Here is a 19,996-nt window from a genome sequence, read left to right on the forward strand (position 1 = left end):
TCTGGCTCGCAATGCATCCTGGTACATGTAGGCACTAAACTATAATCAAAACATTACAACTTGTTCACATCGTACTGAAATGCTATCATACCTCTGAATCCTTAATATTGACTTAAGATATTATGGAAAACAACAACAACATAATCCTAATAAATAATGAAAAACCTTAAACACATAAATTATATTTAGCTCGAGCCTTATCAATCAAAACATTTCATCAGCTTTACAGAAATATACAAACAATATTTACACAACTGGAAATTAAATTTTGTTATTATGTTTTTATATTGTGTGTGTGTGTGTGTGTGTGTGTATGTCTATGTGTGTGCACAGGTGCAGGCAACACTGTGCACATTAGGGTTAAGGTGGAATAAATTCCCAGGAGAACGTGTTGGAAGCGCTGCTTGTAACTTATCCATAAACCTGAAGAAGAAAAAACAGAGAAGAAAAAATAAACATGAAATCAAAATGTGGACAAATGTTTTAACTTTCTGGGAGGTCAGAGGTCAGATACAGATCAAATGGAGTTTGTGAGGATGCAGTCGGTCTTATTGTGCTTTTGTTCTGAGATTAAAAACAGCTCTGATCCAAATACAAACAACAAACAACAAGCGAAGTGTTGTTTCAGACGTGTTATAGAGAGTAAATGTGGGGAGGTGCTCCCCCTAGTGGCTCAAACCTGCAGTTGATGTACAGCAGAACCATTGTACTCATGAGGTCTGTTATTATCTGATATTTAAATACATCTGTGCACAATCATAACATTAAATGAGGTTATTAAATGTGATGGAGGGAGACATCTTATATTCTTTAAAGTCAATATCAAGTGATTTACTTTTATATCTGTGTTGTGTGTAACATGTCAGTCGAGGCCTTCACACAGGTCTGAGCACAAACTAACTAACTGTCAGGACAATCATTACAATTTAACTAAAGATAGTTTAAATGAAACATTTTGACTCACAGTTTGTCTTTGAAAACAAGAACCAAAGCAGTAAACTGAAAGCAGAAAGAGAGTCAGAGAGCTTCTCAAACATCAGATCAGGTCAGCTCTGTCTGACAGGTTCAATGCTGCTGAAGTGATTTGGAGCTGTGTACGCTGAAAACTGCTCCAACAGGAGAAATGTGACACCTCTGCTGATGTTTGAACACCTGATGCTGGTTTTCATTTCTCTCTGGCTTTGATGCTGTAAACTCTGTTTCAATCCCCACTTTTGAATCATTAAATCAGTCGTTAACAGAACACACACAGATCAATATAAGTGTCACATCTTTTATCTAGATGTTACATTTATATTTTTGTGACATTGACACGTAAACTCTGGTTGACAGAATCTCTTCATGCTCACTGCGGATCAACACCTGAGTTAATTATAAGCCTGTACATAAGAGGTGAACGTGGCCTTAACTTGAAGAAGTGAAGCCAGTTGTGGAGGAACCTTAAACCTGCATTCTTTCTAATGGCCAGCAGGAGGCGACTCCACTGGCTGCAACATTTTATTGCGTGGAAGCAGATACGAACATGAGTAATGTTTCACCTGCTGCAATAACACTCTTAAACAGTCCATAGGTTATCACTGAGTTCACCTTGACAGAGACGTCAGTGATGTCACAGCGCCCCCTGTGGACATTTATGTATCTGTCGTTCAACTGCTAATCGGAAATCACCTGAGTATGTGACCTGAGTCATTTGAAGATAGTGACAGTACATGATTCTACTCACATCACTGATCAGATGAAGAAGAATAGAAACAAACAGCGTCTCTGCTGCATGAAACCAAGAGATAGACTATCTTTGAGAGAGCTGAACTCCTGAGAAATCCTTTAAAGGGAAACTTCACTGAACCTCATCTCTTTCTGTCTGAGTTGGTATAAAGTGTGAAAAGTGTCTGAATGTGTTGCTTGTGTTCTCTGTGTTTCTGGGCTGCAGCTCTAAACAGCAGCATGCTCTGTGGTTACTCCGGCACCAGCTCCGTCAGCTGACGTAGTCTCTTCCCCTGAAAGATTTCAGGCTATTCCAGCTCAGACTTTTAGTCTCTCTTGTATTTCAAAACAAGCTTCAGAAAGCAAAAATGTAATCCGTAAATATGAGCACAAAGAATGTTACAGACACGCATTTACATACAATTTAATATGTAGGCGTATTTCTTTGAGCTGAGTATAACGCTGAAGACGGGCAGCAGAGTGAGGCCAAGGCTGTGGGTTCTGGCTCGCAATGCATCCTGGTACATGTAGGCACTGTCTGCGCCACGGCATGAACAAGAGAACCAAGCTTTCTCTGTCAGTATAGTACACACTGAGGAATCTATTACTGCTATTAACTATTTACCATCAGCCTTACATCAGAGTGAACTTTCTCTATAATGTTTTGATGTTATTGAACTATGAACCTCCAACAGACAAATAAACACATAACTGTTTACTGTTGTTTTAGAAGAACTTAAAAATGAATGTGTACAAGTTTTAGTAAAAATGGGGACAGTTAAACTCTAAAGTAACGTCCACAGTAACCATTAACACACACACACACACACACACACACACACACACACACACACACGCTGTAATGATGGAACATCTGAAAGAAAACTGACAATAAAAACACTTTAAAAGAAAAGAGGCCAAAACAATAAACAGTTTGGAGCTCCAGATTATTAAATTATCTTCAGCTTTTATATTTTACTCACCTATGAAATCTGACTGGTGCTGTTTTAAGAGAAGAACAAATAAGTTCACCACATAAAAAAAGCAACTGCACAGACAGGAGATCCTCTCTTTAACAGAGATGTTGTGTTCGACCGAACAGGACACAGAGACACACCAGCATCCCACAACAACTGTGTTCAGAAAGAAAAGAGTGTCCAATGTTGTGAAGGAGGGTTTGATGATTTTAAATGATCAAGTGAAACATTAAAACACAACTAATGATACAATTAAAATTAGACACCTTGAAATCTGCACCTTTACCTTTAAGCTTTCTAATAACCACTGTTGGAGCCATAATGAAGTTTTTATTTGTGTTGATTCTATCTTTGTATGAGCCACTCATTAATAAAGGCTGTTGTGTGTAAATATGTATATAATTCTGTGAAGAAACACCTGATGAAGCCTTGGTTTAGACTGAGCATAAAGACAAGCTACAGGTAATTGCAGGCAGGTGTGTGAATTGGAAACTTTGACTGTGTCAGTGAGTTACTGTGAGTTTATCAGGTTTATGATTTATTTCGTATTCATTAAATTAAACCTTTTAGTGAATTCAAAGAGAATTTTGCTGATATTAATATGAATTAAAGTGTAAATAAATTGATCACTGTTGGGGTGTTGGTTTAGCTCAGCAGTTAAATCGTGCGTCCCATGTACAGAGGCTCAGTGTTCGACGCAGCGACCCCGGGCTTGACCCCGACCCTCGGCCCTTTGCTGCATGTCGTCCCCACTCTCTCTTCCCACATTTCTGACTCTATTCACTGTCTTGTCTAATAAAAGCAAAGGCCAAAAACATCATCTTTAAAAAACACAACATAAAATAAATGGCTCACCTGTGTAATAAGTGACAGCACATTGGATATTGTTTTTCTTGTTTCAACAAGAACAAGCGTCTAAACTTGCTCCAGTTCCCCCTCAGTGGCTTGTTTTAGATAAATGTAGTTGTATTGAAAATGAGTCACTACAACCACTGTTTCATTTCAAAGTTAAACTTTAAAGCTTCTCAAAGGTAGCAACCTCCTGGGCCGTGAGATGAAGAGCTAAAACTGCATTTCCTTGAACGTCCTCACCACTTGAGCCTATTTACAGCCTTTTATCTTAAAGCTACGACAAAGATTTCACCTTTAAAAAGAGTATAAATAATGTCTCTCTTTTGGTCTTAAATAACGTCTTTTCACATCCTTTGGGATCTTGAGGCTTCAGGAGACTTGAGTTACACTGGATGAGCTGTATGGAGCCATTTGTTGTTTTTCTGTTTCCCCAGCTGCTTCAGTTGTTTAGACGAATGCTCCAACGCTGTTTTTCTGTGAAGCTTCAGAAATGTTTTGGAGACAAGAAACGTCACCAGATTTTCCATCAGCATGTGGGTGAGCAGATAATGACTGAATTACTTTTAATTATTGGGTGAACTTTTCCTTTAAGACACAAAACCCGGGGGTTAAAGTTCATTACATGGTATCAAGCTGACAGTCCTAACAAAGAACTACACTTTTGTCATTTGACCTATAACTTAAAGATCATGAAACACTCATGGTCCTGCACTCATCTAACCCTGCGCTACACTCACCTGGATGTCCGTGGTTGAGGGTCTGACTCAGGACTTTGTGGGGGTGTCATCTGTTCAAGTCTCTGCCGTTTTGCTCGTCACCTCCGCCGCGCTTCTCTCCAATACCTGCGCGTGTCTTTGCTGCCACTCTGCCCGTCTGCCCTGCATTTTTCCTTCTGTGTCATCTACAGGGGTCAGCATCATGCGATGGCCTGTATTTTCATCGCCTCTCAGCTGCTGACAGCTTCATCTACCGAGAACAGAAATGATTACATTTCCTCAACCTGGAATGGTATACCACAGCTGTACTCTTTACAGTAAGAAGACACAGAAACTATAATCATTTTAAAATTGTGCAAAATCCTTAAATGTAGCTCAGCGTAAGTTCAAGAAGGAAGACTGTTTATACTCGTTCATTCATCCATTAGCCATCATTCAGCATGTCTCGTTCTCTCTCTCTCTCCCTCTCTGTCTGGTGATCAGCTGATCATGGGCGTTTACAATTGGAGAACTAAATGTCATGAGTCATTCTAGTGTAGTTATGTTGTTGATCTGTATTTTGGTGTTTTGATATTATTTCCTTTTTTTTCCTCAGTCACTTTGTCTCTTGTTGTCATGAGTTGTTATTGTTTAGTTTGTATATTGTGTTCTGTCTTGGTTTAGTCTGGTTTAGTTGTGCATTTCATTGAGATTATTTCCTGTTTTACTTTGTAGTCCTGTCAGTCCTGAGTTTGGTTCCTAGTGTTTCCTGTTTTATTTTGTAGTTCTTGCCCCTTGTATGTCACGTCTTGTTTTACTTCCCTCCGTTCTGTTTCCCACCTTTCAGATTGTTTTCACCTGCCCTTGATTGTCTCACCTGTGTCTAATTAGCTTCACCTCCCAAGTTTATTTAGTCTTTGTGCTCCCTTGTGTCATTGTCAGTTCGTCGTCAACTTTATCCCGGATCCTTGTCAGTGATCCTGTTACCCGAACCTGTACCTGGACTTTCCTGTGACTCCCGATGTTTCTGTTGGATTTTTGGTTTTACCTTTCAGTTGGATATTTTTGTTGGATTTCGACCTGGACTGTTTCACAGTAAGCTTTTGTTTGTTGCCCTTTTGTCTTTTGTTAATTAAACTTTTTGTTTTTGTCTGCACCTTGGGTCCTCTCCCTTTTTGTTTTAGTCCAAACCCTGACACTAAACCAACCAGAGTTAGCCTCCACGTCTGTCGACCAATCATCCCTCTGCTGTCAAATTTTAAAGCTGTTCTCTCCCGCAGACAGTTTGTCGTTTCAGCTCGATCATTGCGACCCTCCTCCACTCCGTTCACCTCCAATCCAGCTCCTCAGCTCATCCTGTCTTCACCATCATCACCACCACCAGTGTCGAGACTCCATCGGGGGGTATCCCATCCTGCTCTCAGCCTCTCTACTCCTTCAGGTACATGAAGGCATCACGATGGAGTCTAATCGCCAAAGACTTTGCACATTTCATTCTTTCCAAACTTGTAAATAAATAATTGTTCAATCTTAATGACGTCTCTCCTGATTGAAATGTGATTAACATTTGACTCTATCAATCACGGTCAATGGCCAAACACATTCAGTATTGGGTGGGATGGGAGTCATTTAATCAATATTTTATGTACACCAGCCATAACATTATGACCACCTGCTTAATATTGTGTAGCTCCCCTTTTGCCGCCAAAAACAGCCCTGACCCGTCGAGGCACGGACTCCACTCGACCTCTGAAGGTGTGCTGAGGTATCTGGCACTGAGACGTCATCAGCAGATCCTTTAAGTCCTGTAAGCAGCGAGGTGGGGCCTCCATGGATCAGACCTGTTTGTCCAGCACATCCCACAGATGCTCGATTGAGATCTGGGGACTTTGGAGGCCAAGTCAACACCTTGAACTCGTCGTTGAACCATGTTTGCAGTGTGGCAGGGCGCATTATCCTGCTGAAAGAGGCCACTGCCATTAGGGAACACTGTTTCCATAAACTTGGTTTGTAACAATGTTTAGGGAGGTGGTACGTGTCACAGTAACGTCTACATGAACGGCAGGACCCGAGGTTTCCCAGCAGAACATTGCCAAAGAGCATCACACTGCCTTCTTCCCATAGTGCATCCTGGTGCCATGTCTTCCCCAGGTAACAGACGCACACGCAGCCGGCCATCCACATGATGTAAAAGAAAACATGATTCATCAGACCAGGCCGCCTTCTTCCATTGCTCCGTGGTCCAGTTCTGATGCTCACGTGCCCATTGTAGGCGCTTTAACCGGTGGACAGAGGTCAGCATGGGCACACTGACCAGTCTGCAGCTACGCAGCTCAATACACAACAAACTGTGATGCTCTGTGAGTTCTGACACCTTTCCATCAGAACCTGCATCAACTCTCTGAGCAGTCTGAGCTACAGTAGCTCTTCTGCTGGATCAGACCACACGGGCCAGCCTTCGCTCCTCACATGCATCAGTGAGCCTTGGTTGTCCATGACCCTGTCGCTGGTTCACCAGTTTGGACGTCTTTTGGTCGGTTCTGACCGCTGCAGACCGGGAACACCCCACGAGAGCTGCAGTTGTGGAGATGCTCTGACCCAGTCGTCTAGCCATCACAGTCTGGCCCTTGTCAAAGTCGCTCACATCCTCATGCTTGCCCATTTTTTCCTGCTTCCAACACGTCAACTTCAAGGACAAAATGTTCACCTGCTGCCTAACATATCCCACCTACTGACAGGTGCCATGGTAACGAGATAATCAATGTAATTCACTTCACCTGTCAGTCGTCATAATGTAATGGCTGATCAGAGTATAAATTGTGTCACAGATATGCATCAAACTTTACTATTAGTGGCAGAACATAGTTTATGTTTGCATCTAGGCTCCGCCCTCATCACTCCTCAGATTTATTTTACATGCAGAGATTTGAGGAGTGATGAGATAATATCTTAAACCTCTCTAGCCGGAGCCTGCAGGTGGATGCTGGGGTGGTGGTGGGGCTGAAAGTATGAGCGCAGTCCTGGTGCAGGGCAGCGGTGGCAATGACAGAGCAGAGGGAGACACTGGAAATCTTACAGCTCAACTAGACGTTGGGAAGAAGTGTTTGTCAGGTGATGCATGAACCAGCTCGCAGCCGTCGCTCCATTTAGTGTAATTATCGTCAACTGATTTAATAACGTTTTTTTTAAATTACAAAAGGTTTATCTGGGAGACGCGAAACGTGCCCATAATTCTGGAATGAACCAGATGTAAGCCACGGTTGGAAGGATGAGTCTGCAAAGTCTTAAACTAATAAAAAAATAAAACAAAATAAAAACATGTTTACAGAACTAAGTTTCAATAAAGTTTAACATCTACAAGTCAGAACCACATTCATTCAGTGACTGTATGAGGCATTACAAAAAGACACATTTGGATTTTTAGGGGTTTTATTGAAAAGCAAGATTAAAGTACAAAAACAATCAAATTGACAGGCAACTTGTTTGCGATGTACACCCAACACAAGAAGTGATTGATGTTAAATTTCTGTGTTAACACAACTCAAGATAAAACGTTTCTTCTTCTGAATTGTAGAAAAAAACATTTACTGAAGCTTCCTAACAGCTCGCTGAGAAGATTTAAAAATCCCACAGCCCTTAAACATCTCGTCTGAAACTAAAATCAAAACATTACAATTTGATCACATCGTACTGAGATGCTATCATACCTCTGCATCCTTCATATTGAATTCAGATATTATGGAAAACAACAACAACATGGTCCTAATGAATCATGAAAAACCTTAAACACATAAATTATATTTAGCTCGAGCCTTATCAATCAAAACATTTCATCAGCTTTACAGAAACATACAAACAATATTTACACAACTGCAAAATAAATGTTTTTTTATTTTGTGTGTGTGTGTGTGTGTGTGTGTGTGTTCACTCATTCAGCATGTTTTTGGATGTTGCTGATTTATTTGTAGTTTTGCTACCACTGACCAAATACAACCAGAAAACCAAACAATGGCTTTTTTTGTATAAAAAGTAAAGACTATTTCCACCTATTCACAAATATCTGTATTGTTAATGTATATATTATGATATTATAGACCTTCTGAGTATTGATCTGAAAATAGGATGGTGTGTGAATGTGTGTGTGTTTATAAATGTAGAATAACGTGTGTTTTACCAACATCAATTTAAGCACAAAGCTCCCAAAACCAGAAGCTTCAAACTGTAACTACGGCGGATTTGTTTTAAAAGCACACAAAATATTTATAATGTAAATATGAAGAGAAGTGAGACGCTTTTATGGATTGATTGTTGTTGTTTAACTTCTCACCAAGAAAAAAATAATCACCCTCATTTCAATAACCAAAGTTAAAGCATCAAAAGAAAGGCCACTTTTTTTAAACGTCTTTTATGTTTGAGGAGATTTGTACAGCGTTGATCAACTAATTTTCAAACTTGTTTTCTCTGCATTTCAATCAATAAGCATCTAAATCCAGATTTCCAACCCTGATCAGCTCATTTCATGTGATGAATAACCAATAAATTCCCAGGACAATGTGCTGGAAGCGCTGCTTGTTCCAGTGCAAAACGTATCCATAAACCTGAAGAAGAAAAAACAAACACGAAATCAAAAACAAAATAACTTCATGAATGTTTGCAGAGTAAGTTTCCACAAAGCTGAATATTAAAAGTCATTGAGACCTAAAATATGTTTGCTTCAATCATCAATCGAAACTTCACAACATCACCGGAGTTTCATACCGCAGAGAGGAAGCGGACCTTAAAACAGACTTTACAGGGCGCCTTGAAACCGACAACGTCGGTATAATGAGTCGGTATTTGACAACCTGTGATCGTTAGAACGAAATATTGATCATAACTTGTCGTAAAATATATAAAATGCAGTGAATAACTGCAGATTTGATTTGTTTTCTGGGTCAACATCTGAGTAAAAATAAGTTAATTGTCTAAAAATCAAAAGTAGCAAAAACAGATTAATTTCTATTAAATTTAATAAATAAAAAATACCTGAAGTATTATAAAGTAAAATAATATAAAGACACAGTGCTGTAGGAAATGTCCGTATGGCTCTGCAGCAGGAACACAGACTGCAGCCTGTTCTTCATGTGCAGGTGTTTGTTACACAGGTAACAGGTTACAGAGAGAAAACACTGTTACTGTGTCTGTTATTAGAATTAATACAGTGCACATGTGTGCAGACACAAACAGCTGTTAAAGCAGACTGACAGCTGATCCAGCGGTGATCAGCTGACGCGATCATCACAAACAGACGTCGCAGCACGTGACGCTTAATCAGAAAGGACGTCTCATGTCTCTTAAAAAACATTCCCTCGTTTCCTCTCTCCTCTCTTGGTTTCCTTGCGTCTCTCCATGCATCTCTGGTGGGAGGGACTAAGACGCAAGTGAACGACGCAAGTAAAGGAAGCATGGATGAAATTTCAGAGACTTGGGAAGCAGCCATGCTGTGTTTCCAAATCCAAACTGTGACAATGTGATGCTACTCACTGTGTTCAGGGTGGTGTGTTTGTCTTTTAGGCATTTTGATTCTCAAGCATTTTTTCTTGCTCCACGACAGGGTTGTTCACAGCTGTGAGGTCAGAAGCACAATGTTAACAAGCAGCAGATATATAATATCACAACAGATAACACTCCAGAAAACCGCTTTAATACAAAGAGAGCGTTTCAGCTCAGAGTGAATAGAATAAAACAGGTTGTACTTACGAGATGGAGGGCGTTTGGCTGAAAATAAATACAAACACATTATTAAAGATGTAACCGTTAAATATTTCAGACAGTGTCACCTTCAGTCCAGTGATGATCCTCTCTAATACCAACTCACACTGATAAATAAATCCTTATGACTTTTGTTTAAATCTTACACTATTTCTTTTCTGATGGCCTCTTCCTTACATCATCGTGCTGCAGTCAAATTATAATTAAACTGTTTCTGGGTCTTACAGCGCTTAACGTTGATAAAAACACATTTTAAATGTTAAGAAGATCATTTGTTTCACTTTTGCAAACTGGACAGAAAAAAAGTCTAGAAAGAAAATACAGAAAATAAAATGACTTCATGTTTCTGCTTTGGTCTCTCACCATTCCTCTTCTTCAACATGAACACAACGGCAGCGATGAGGGCGAGAGCAAGAACAAGCACTGCAGCAATGATGCCGATGGTCACGTGCATGGAATTCCCTGTTGAGCAGAAAACAACAAAACACAGTCACAACCTGAGCAGGTGAAGCAGGTGAAAGAGAAGAACATCTGCCAGTCAGACCATAATCCTGAATATAAGCACAGTTTGTTTGTGCTGCTGATGTTAACTCTCATCCTGTCTGTAGATAATTACTGTATTGATGCTGAATCTTTGAACAAGTCCATGAACTCATCTCCTAAAACTGACATGAAGTAAAATACAGTGCCTATAATCTCTGAACATGTAAATGGTTACACAATGACTGAAAAAAAAACACTCTGAACTTGTTTGAGTAAATTCTTTTTACAATAATCTTCAGACAACTTTCTAAAAAATGTCTTCTATTGGAGGTAAATAAAAAGAAGTCTTTATCAAAAATATAAACTGAACAAAAACACTTTTTTGTGTTTCATTATTGACATTTGTCTGTGTTGATCAAAGGTCAGTAAAGAGCGGACAGACAGCACAAACAGCTGCAGTCATCTATAATCCTTTGAAACAAATCATTTAAATCTGATAAAAGTTTCTTTTTATTCTTTTATTGTTTTGCTGTCAGGGTCCAGAGGTGGACACTTACATTGGTTTCATACTAATCTCAGCCTTCAAACTGTTTATTAAATGTAGAAAAAACTTGATGAAAGTGAGTGAAAAACAATATAAGGAAACAAAACTTCCCTTCCAACACAGGACTGTTACAGTGAACTTCCCACTCTCATCCCCTCTGACTCCAGTCTTACCTTCGTTGGTCCTGATCGCGACTTTGTCCAGCTTGGTGACGATGTCCTCCTTCACACCAGAGAGCTGAAACACACATTCGTACTTCCCCCAGTCTGCAGAGGACTCTGATGGAAGCTTCAGCTCGACACTCATCTGGAAGGATCCGTCGTGGTTGGGGAGGATCTCTCCGTGGTCCACGTCGTCATGAAGCTCCGCTCCATCTTTCCTCCAGAACATCACGGCGCTGTAAGGGTAGAAACCTGTAGCGTGGCAGCTGACTGGAGAGGAGGAAGTCTTCTGGAGGAGAGACACTGAGGGGAGGTCTGGAGAGAGAGAGAAAGACAGATTATAGTTTCTTTATCATCATTTAATGTTAATTAATATCATAAATCCTGTTTGATGTTATGTATTTCAATGCCTTACTAACATCAAGATTATATTTATAGTACCTATGCAAAGAAAATGAAGCTCACTGGAGTGTAAATGATATAAATATGGGAGGGCAGAGGAAGGAAAAAGACAAAAGGAGACAAAAGAGTGAGAATAAAAAGTAGAGAGACAGAGAGAGAAATGTAGATGTACAGATATGCAGCAGAGAGAAAGAGATATAAAAAGTAGGAACAGAGAGAGAGAAGCAGAAAGATGAAGAGAGAGCAGGAGAGAAAGAGAAATGTGTGTAACATTTATTGTCATGTCAGGAAGAGAAGAGGTGTATGAACGTTGTGCTAATAAAAACACATCAGGTCATGTGATTCTACCTGTTCTCAGCAGAGAGCTCCTCCCATAGTCCACATACTTCTTCAGCCACTCAGGGCAAATCTGGGTGAGGTAGTTCTTTTCCTGTGCTATTTCAGCTGTTTTACTATCCCACTTGTGTTTGGTGATGACAGCCTGTGGTATTGGAGCGATCCATGTCAGCGTCTTCAGGTCTAATGCTATGAAGTCTTCTCCATCATAACTCTCCTGCCTGAAACCATAAACGTCTTGAGTCTCATCATCCCACTCACAGCCGTACGTCTTCTGGTTAATGTGGACACCTGAGAGAGAGAGAGAGAGAGAGAGAGAGAGAGAGAGAGAGAGGGAAAACAGAGTGACATCCTAACACAGTTCACATCCTGCTGCTCTAGAAGCTTCCACTGAAGGAGAGTCTCAGTCTGATCTGTGTTTCTGCTCTTTATATATCATGGACACAGTGTGGTCAGTGCAGCAGAGTCGAGCTGTTACACTTTTTAAACCTCTGATCACAATCACACATTCATCATGTCGTCCTGTCAGCCACGTTCATTAACACACGCTGCGCCTCCTCTCATGTGCGGACCCAGCACAAGCAGCCTGTGTCCCATTTACAGTCCTGCACCTTAGTTTTAGAAACCAGGCGCTGACGTTCCTCTATCAGCTGTGTGTTGTAGAGCTGTTGTGATCAACAGGTTTTCTACAGGAGAGTTCATATGGACCGACTGACTGTGGGCAGCCCAGTCGAGTTATTCTGGTCTAATCTAGTGGAGATAAAGGGTTAATAATCTCTGAAGGTTATTATGGGATGGACAGAAACGCTGCATCAGGGCAGTTTAGCAGCATCCAGCAGTCTGAGTGTCAGTGATGTTTCTGTGAGTCTGACTGTGTGTGAGAGAGAGAGAGAGAGAGAGTGTGTGTGTGTGTGTGTGTGTGTGTGTGTGTGTGTGTGTGTGTGTGTGTGTGTGGTCACATCTGTCTAAAATACAGGATGAAAATATAAACAACATTTCATCAGTAGAAAGTTAAACATGAACAAACCTCCAGTTTGGTTGAAGCGCTGTTTTGCAGTTTCTATGTTGACTTTGGAGGCCTGCTGTTGACCCTGACGGTACTCAGTCTCCCTCTGCCAGTAGTCGGCTATCTCTGCTGTGCCTGTTCTCATCCAGTCCTGTTTGGGTTCTGCTCTCCTGGTGTTGCTGTCATAGTGATCTATCTGAATGTCATCAACATACCCAACAGCTACAAACTGTGGGAAGTTTGGGACTCCAGAAGACCCAGTGAAGAAATACTTCAGAGAGTGAGGCACTGTAAGAAAAAGTTCATGTGATCATTTCAGGTTTTATTTGACACTTTAATGAATCACTGAACAATTTAATGATCCAGCACACAGAATCAAAAAGAACTACAGCACATTCAACACAAGCTCATCATCTCTTTGCAGTCAATAAACACTAAAACAATGTTTGTGTAGATTTAAAAACAAAGTTTCTCTTGAACTTTTTATTCTAATATTTCTGATGAATGTGTCTTCAAAATGTTTTTATTCTGAAAGGAAATATTTAACAAGTCATAAATTCAGCTCATGCAGTCGTGTACCTGACTTTCACTGACATCAAACAGTCTGTCATAAATCATCTTTTTATCTAGTGCTGGATATCTTAGTGTGAAGTGAAACTCCACTTTGATTTCCAGTTTGTGTCTTCATTCAATCTTCAGGAAACTTCTTTAGCAGTTTACACTCGTTATCTTATTAGTTTGAAATCTGAAATCTCAAACCTCTGAACAAAATGTACACGTGATTCAATCTGATTTACATATTCAATAAATTAAATGTTATTTTCTATTTGATATTTTGGGTGATCTGATATTTTATACCATCAGTAGTGAGCAATGATAACTTCAATTTCTTCAGGTTTTTCTAATCTTTGGTTTAGAAGAAGGTTTTACTCTTTTCTTTTGTTATTGTTTTTTTATATCCAAAGAACGATTAGTTATATATCTTTATCTTAATATCAGGAGGTTTGTCGATGTCAAATTTATGGATATAAATGTTTTTACTGAATTCGATCAATAAAAAAGATAATGGACTCTTGTGTAACTCGCTTTAATGTAAATGTATTTGTTCAAATTAAAGTATTATATAATTAACTCTGTTAGTCTTTCATAAAAATATTATGTGTACGATTGAAATTTTCTGTTAATTATGAGAATCTCAGAAAAATGTGAATGGACACACCTCTATATCTTTAATCAACATATTTATATTTCACATGTAGTGATTCTACACATTTTCTATTTGCAGAATTTTGTTTTTAAATAACTAATATTATTTATTAAATTCTAACATTCCCTCCACCATAAACTGAGCGTCTCTTAGTCCTGGTTTAAACGTTTTTGTTCTAACAGGTTTCTGTGAGTTTTCATCATTTGCACACCTGTACAGTTTTTAATCACACCTGTTATATTTGCTATTTGTATTATACGTATTGCTTTTTATCTTTTTATTCTTATTCCATTTTTTTTTATCTTATTCTATTTAAGTCTTTTACTTAGTTTTATTCTAGTTCTGTGTTAATTGTTCTGCACCAAAATCACCAAAACAAGTTCCTTGTATGTGTAAACCTACTTGGCAATAAACCCAGATTCTGATTCTGATTTAAAAATCTTGCTCTGTCGTCTGCTCTCTGAATGCATGTAGATCGGACTTCAGGATCAGCTACACACAAAGAGAGGTACTCTATCACAAGCTGTAATTAAGGCGTGGAAATAAAAAGTAAGTGTAAATATGATCTTGCTTTGGATACATCAACTGAGTCAGTATTTTGTCTTGTTTTTGATGAATGATGAAAACAACCATCTTGGTAGAGGACTCAGATTTCACACTGTATATTGTGAATAGGGATACAAAATGCTGTTGTCAAATTAAACCATCATCAAGAGTATCTTATTGTAAGTAGTAGAGTTAGGAACATGACCACAGGAACAGTTTGGGGGGAAAATTGCACTTTAATCTGCATTCAGGAGCCCTCTAAGCCAAACAGAGTCTAAAAGGTCCTTCAGAAAGGATGCAACACAGGGATTCAGGGCTGTGACCTTTCGCTGGACCGTCTTGCCACTCCTTCGGCTGACCTGGACCCTTGAGGTGCATTTGCTGTTGTCCTGGTTTATCCTCCCAATAAACCTGTAAATACAAGAAATAGTCTGTTTAAATAGTCTGTATAGTAATATTCTATTTTCTTTGCTGTTATCATTGATAGGTGGCTGATTAGATGCCCAAGATGGTTGCTAGGTGGTAGCTAGGTTGTGGTGGCGCAGTGAGTAGCTGCAGTTTAAAAGCCTCTTTTTTAAAAATGGATAGTCATCCACCAATCGATCATAAAAAGTAATGATCCTGATTTGCATGCTGAGGCGATCCCCCATCATCAGGTCACTCTGTCATGGAGTAGAATGGCTTGCCAACTCCAGAGGAAAGGCTTACACTAATAGCACACAACAAACAATACACACAACTGGTAAATAAAACCTTTTGTGCAAAATGTAAATAATTGCAATTAGTTCATAACAATAGAAGTCTGCTTCCAGTTTTTCAGAAAAAGTACATGGTGGAATGAAAACCTAGAATATCCTGAGGGGTCTTGGATAGTGGTCGAAGGAAAACATCCTCAACCTTCTGTTAACAGGCTTGACATTATCCTGGCGTTACAAAATAGTGGAGTATCCCTTTAAAGTCTGACAACACTTCTGCTATGGTAATTTGGGGTGTAAACTAATAAATGACCGCATGATGTGCCTACCTCTGGATGAACTCCAAAGTCGTGGCTGCCTCTTGCTGCTGTTCTATGATGGAGACATAGTAGCAGCTGAACAGGACAGCCAGTGCAGCAGAGAAGTCAGGTAGGTCAGTTTGCTGGATAAGGACTTTCCCTTTCCATCGTCAGCATCAGCTTCTTTGCATGCAGAATTGAATCTCCTGCAAAACATAAAAATTGCATGTATTTAGGCACACTTGTTGTAGGAGTGACTCTGAAAATGTAACAACTGGAATCATCACTAGAAAGATCCTGATTTGGCTGCATTTGTAATGTTTGAATTAATCTTGTTCCGGTGTAAGAGTTTTAAAACCAGTAGGACTTGTAAATACCCTGGTATACTGTAATACCGCCCAAACCTACTGATAGTCTTACCAAGAGCCACCAGCCCAGGGCTGCTTGGGAGTTAGAGCCTGGCTTCTGCATCGACCGGGGTTGTTGTGACCTTAATGAATACAGAAAGGTAGGAAAAGAAGACAGAAAGCAATGTTTACTTATACCAATATTAGTTGATGGTTGGTTGGTACCTTACACACAGGTCCCCAAGTAGGGGACACCCGACCAATTACTGCAAGCTGTACAGTATATATATATATATATATAGGAATATTGTTACATAAATATGTTACATGTATATGTATTTTATTACAGTTTTAAGTTTGAAGATTAAATCAGTATTATACATTTTAAATTGAATGACAAAAGACCATCTGTACCTTGCTCATTTTACTAAATGAAACAATATCAAAAATATGTCACACTACTGTAATTTATATTGGAAAAATCAAAAACAGTCAAACATTGTTTTACATCAAATTAAATATTTAAAAAATAGTGTGATATATTTTGACTGTGTTGCCAGGCCCTGTGTATCCTGCCCAAAAAACTAAAATCTTCCTCCCTGCAGAGTGAAATGAGTTATATGGGGTCAATAGAGGATCGATTATGAGGAGCAATTTCAGAGAGGGACATGTAAACACCCAGTAGTTTGTGCTTTTTCCTCCCTGACCCAAGGGTGTTTGCCACTTCAAAAGCATCTTGGTACAAAATCATTGAAACTGAGGACATAGACTGGCTAAGTATTTGTTTTTCTTTAAAATTCTTGCCATCCCTTACAACTTCAAACAAATGTGGATCATCAGATGCATGCATCTTTGCCTCATTGTATTTTGCTGACTGATGGGTGGCTCAAAAGTGCCTTTCATGTCTCTTTCACTGGGACATACTGGAAAAAGCGATCCTTTCCAGTTGCATCTATTCCAAGATAAACTTGTGTAAGCTCGACATGGTTGAATTTCGTATTAAAGTATGTCTTGCGTGTTTTATCAGACCTAAACACTCCCTCGTTATACATCTTCATCAGATTATCTTTGTTTGTCCACTTATGACTTCAGAAAGGTCATTTTCAGGCATTTTTAACTTTGTTAATTCCTCATGAAGTTTGGACATCACATGTGTCACTCCGTTACACTTCTTGGAACTCCTCAATTATAATCTGGATAGTACTGGCTGGTAAGAGCATTTAGCTTGCATCCTCAAGTAAAACAGTGCCAAGTTGGTGAGGAATTTATCCTGATCTATGTTATCAGGAAAGACGCAATCATGAACTTCAGCATTATCACAGCCTTCAATGCTCACGTCATCCTGCGGCCTATGACTGGAAACATCAATGTCAGGACTGACAGGAAATCAAATGAGTATTTGTGTTTTCTACTTAGGTGGGATGAGAAAGATGCCTTCACATGGAATAATTTTTTACAATTAGGAAATGGGCATATAATGTTTTTTCCGTCTCTAATATGCCATTTAAGATGGCCACAGAGGCTGGATATATTCTGTGTTGTCATTGTGCACCTCTCTACCAGGCAAGTCCTCACATCGCTTTGCACGGGTCTGTTGACAGGTGTTGAGTCCCTTGTGTGTTTTCGGTGCAAATGTGATTTAAGTGCAAAGAAGGTAGTAAATTTGCATGGGCACCCAGCCAAACCACAAGGTTTCTATGCTCCTTCACGTGATGATAAAATTTTGAAAGCGTCCCCGTGTAGAAAACACACTGCTTGCACTTGTATAGCAACACCATTGTGATGAATTGACTCGTGTAACGATAACCACCAACACGCAGCACGCTAGTAACGTTCGGTAAACACACGTTAGCTTCGCCTGACTTGCGAAAAACCCCTGGCCACTTGCCAGTTAAATATCTTAAATCATGTAAAAACAACAAATATCAATTGCGCACACAGCAAACGTCACTTTATCTGTCGGGTGTCTAACGTTACTCACCAAACTCGTCGTTTTAGGCTGAACCCGGGCCGGCGTTGTCCGTCTTTCACCGCAGCTGTAAAATCCGAAAGCGAAATAAACAGACGACTTAAAAACGTTTACAAAAATGAGATCCACATCAAAAATGCATCTATATAAGACGACAATACGTCGTTAATATCCAACTCCTTCTGTTGTCTCCTAATAGGCTTACTAACTAGCTAACAGAGCATACCGTGCACAGCTTCCGGTTTGGCGTATCTCAATCTCCAACCATCGAATTTGTTTTACTATAAATACAAATCTTGATCTTTGACACTCTTATAGGATTAAAATAGAGTCAAATTAAAATGTTGTCAAAACCGGGGTTTTATATTTGAGAAAATTTGCTTAAATTGACAGATGGTTAGAACCAGGGCAGATATGCATCAAGAAGCACACCGGAAAAGCTGTAGCTGAATCTCAAATCATTTAACTCCTTACGATAAATACAAATCTTGATGAAACCGTTTTTATTGAATTAGAATAGAGTCAGATAAAAATGGAATAAAAATTGGTGTTTTAAATTGAATAAAATGCGATTAAGTTTACAGATGGCTAGAGTCTCAGTTGGACTAACAACATTAGATAAGTTAGCTAGCAGTTAATGTTATAGATGTGAGGTTGGCAGTCTTGTTGAAAGATGACCTGGCTGAATCGTTTAAAACACTCAACTGAACTAAATCATATAAAACGTAATATGGAAATAACATTTCTTACTTACATGTTTTTCGGAAGTCAATGCTTTGCCTTCCCAAGAAGTGCTGTGTTCCCTCCAAAAAACTTTAAAACCAAGCTTTCACGTAATTGGTCCGTTTTTCGCGGGCAGAACAGTAACTGTTAGTGGATTTACAGTACACTCAAACAACTGTAATACCCACGCAGTCCGAAGATATTTACCCACAATGCACTGCAACTCACAGTACTGTACAGTGTACCCCTTCTACTGTATAATACTCTTCATAATAATGTATAATACTGTGCAACTCAAAAAAGGGTTACAGTGATTCTTTCCTCACCTGCCGCCGTGTCATGTAGGACTGTTCCCAGGAGAGTCAGGAGCATCACAGTCTTCATTGGGACCTGTGACTTCTTCACCATTGATGAACTTAAAACTAATACGTTTCTTTGTAGAGCTTAAGACAAAACGTGCTGCTAGCTCGAGCTCTGAGGGTGAAATGAAGTGAGAGCAAATGGAGCACTGACTACTATGGAGGATTGAAACTGCCATAAATTACTTGCCTTAATAAATAAATAAATATCTCAAATAAATAAGTAAATCAAATAATAAATACAGAAATGCAGAAATAAATATAAATAAATTATCAAATAAATGTTCATATTCATTTAAAAATAAATAAATATATTCAGAAATATAAATTTAATATAATATAAATAATATAAAATTAATTAATTTAATGTTTTTATTTATTTGACAAATTCCTTACTTTTATATTCATTTATTTTCACATTTAATATTTCCCAATTTATTCTTTTCTGTTTACATTTATATCTGTTTTTCTTTATTTCCCTATTTATTTATTTCTGTATTTATTCATTTCTGTCTACATTTATTTGTGTATTTCTTCATCCATATGTAAATGAGTAGGCGTGTCTTGGCTATCCAGGTATTAGCAATCAAACCCACACACTACAGTACTGCGTGGATGTGACGAGGTCTGTGCCCAGAGCTGCAAATATGGTGGTACTGTCAGTAGTTGGTGAGGGCTGTGTAGAAAAACGCCACAACTGAGGAAATTTGGCAACATTATCAAGGTAATATTGACAACAGCCTAGCAAGCTAACGCTATGTTAGGTAGCAAGCTGTCCTTGTAAACTTGATAATGGTTAAAACTAGGATATCGACAGTTACAGTGTTGGAGCTGAATTAATATTTCAGTTACATGGTAAGCGCTTCAACCAGTGCATGAGGATAACGTCATGTAATGTTTATGTTCATTGTCAAGTGTAGTCAGTAGTCGAGCCAAGCTC

General features: G+C 39.0%; 1 protein-coding gene and 1 long non-coding RNA gene across 2 annotated transcripts; both read right to left on the reverse strand.

The window, feature by feature from the left end:
- Positions 1–48: 48 nt before the first annotated feature.
- LOC138608439 (class I histocompatibility antigen, F10 alpha chain-like) lies at positions 49–19,107 on the reverse strand. Its single transcript, XM_069681020.1, has 8 exons — positions 19,024–19,107; positions 12,933–13,199; positions 11,918–12,196; positions 11,180–11,482; positions 10,343–10,441; positions 9,968–9,985; positions 9,752–9,833; positions 49–423 (listed from the first exon to the last, which is right to left on the reverse strand). The coding sequence occupies exons 1-7, from the start codon at positions 19,103–19,105 to the stop codon at positions 9,778–9,780; spliced, it is 1,104 nt and encodes a 367-aa protein (XP_069537121.1). The 5' UTR covers positions 19,106–19,107; the 3' UTR covers positions 49–423; positions 9,752–9,777.
- On the reverse strand, positions 14,989–16,151 carry LOC138608440 (uncharacterized). The gene is made up of 3 exons (XR_011309445.1): positions 16,079–16,151; positions 15,689–15,864; positions 14,989–15,075 (listed from the first exon to the last, which is right to left on the reverse strand). It is a non-coding gene; the product is annotated as an uncharacterized lncRNA (long non-coding RNA).
- Positions 19,108–19,996: the final 889 nt, after the last annotated feature.

Source organism: Semicossyphus pulcher, unplaced genomic scaffold (assembly GCF_022749685.1).
Source record: "Semicossyphus pulcher isolate SPU_LCO1_2020_fin unplaced genomic scaffold, fSemPul1.0.p SCAF_5, whole genome shotgun sequence".
Taxonomy (NCBI): Eukaryota; Metazoa; Chordata; class Actinopteri; order Labriformes; family Labridae; genus Semicossyphus; species Semicossyphus pulcher.

Excerpts from the sequence above, each read along its gene's own strand:
- LOC138608439 (XM_069681020.1), bottom strand. The coding sequence starts at position 19,105 with ATGGTGAAGAAGTCACAGGTCCCAATGAAGACTGTGATGCTCCTGACT. Across the intron at positions 13,200-19,023 it reads CCTACATGACACGGCGGCAG|TGCCTCACTCTCTGAAGTAT; the intron begins GTGAGGAAAGAA and ends TTTTTCTTACAG. Across the intron at positions 11,483-11,917 it reads GAGCTCTCTGCTGAGAACAG|ACCTCCCCTCAGTGTCTCTC; the intron begins GTAGAATCACAT and ends CTCTCTCTCCAG.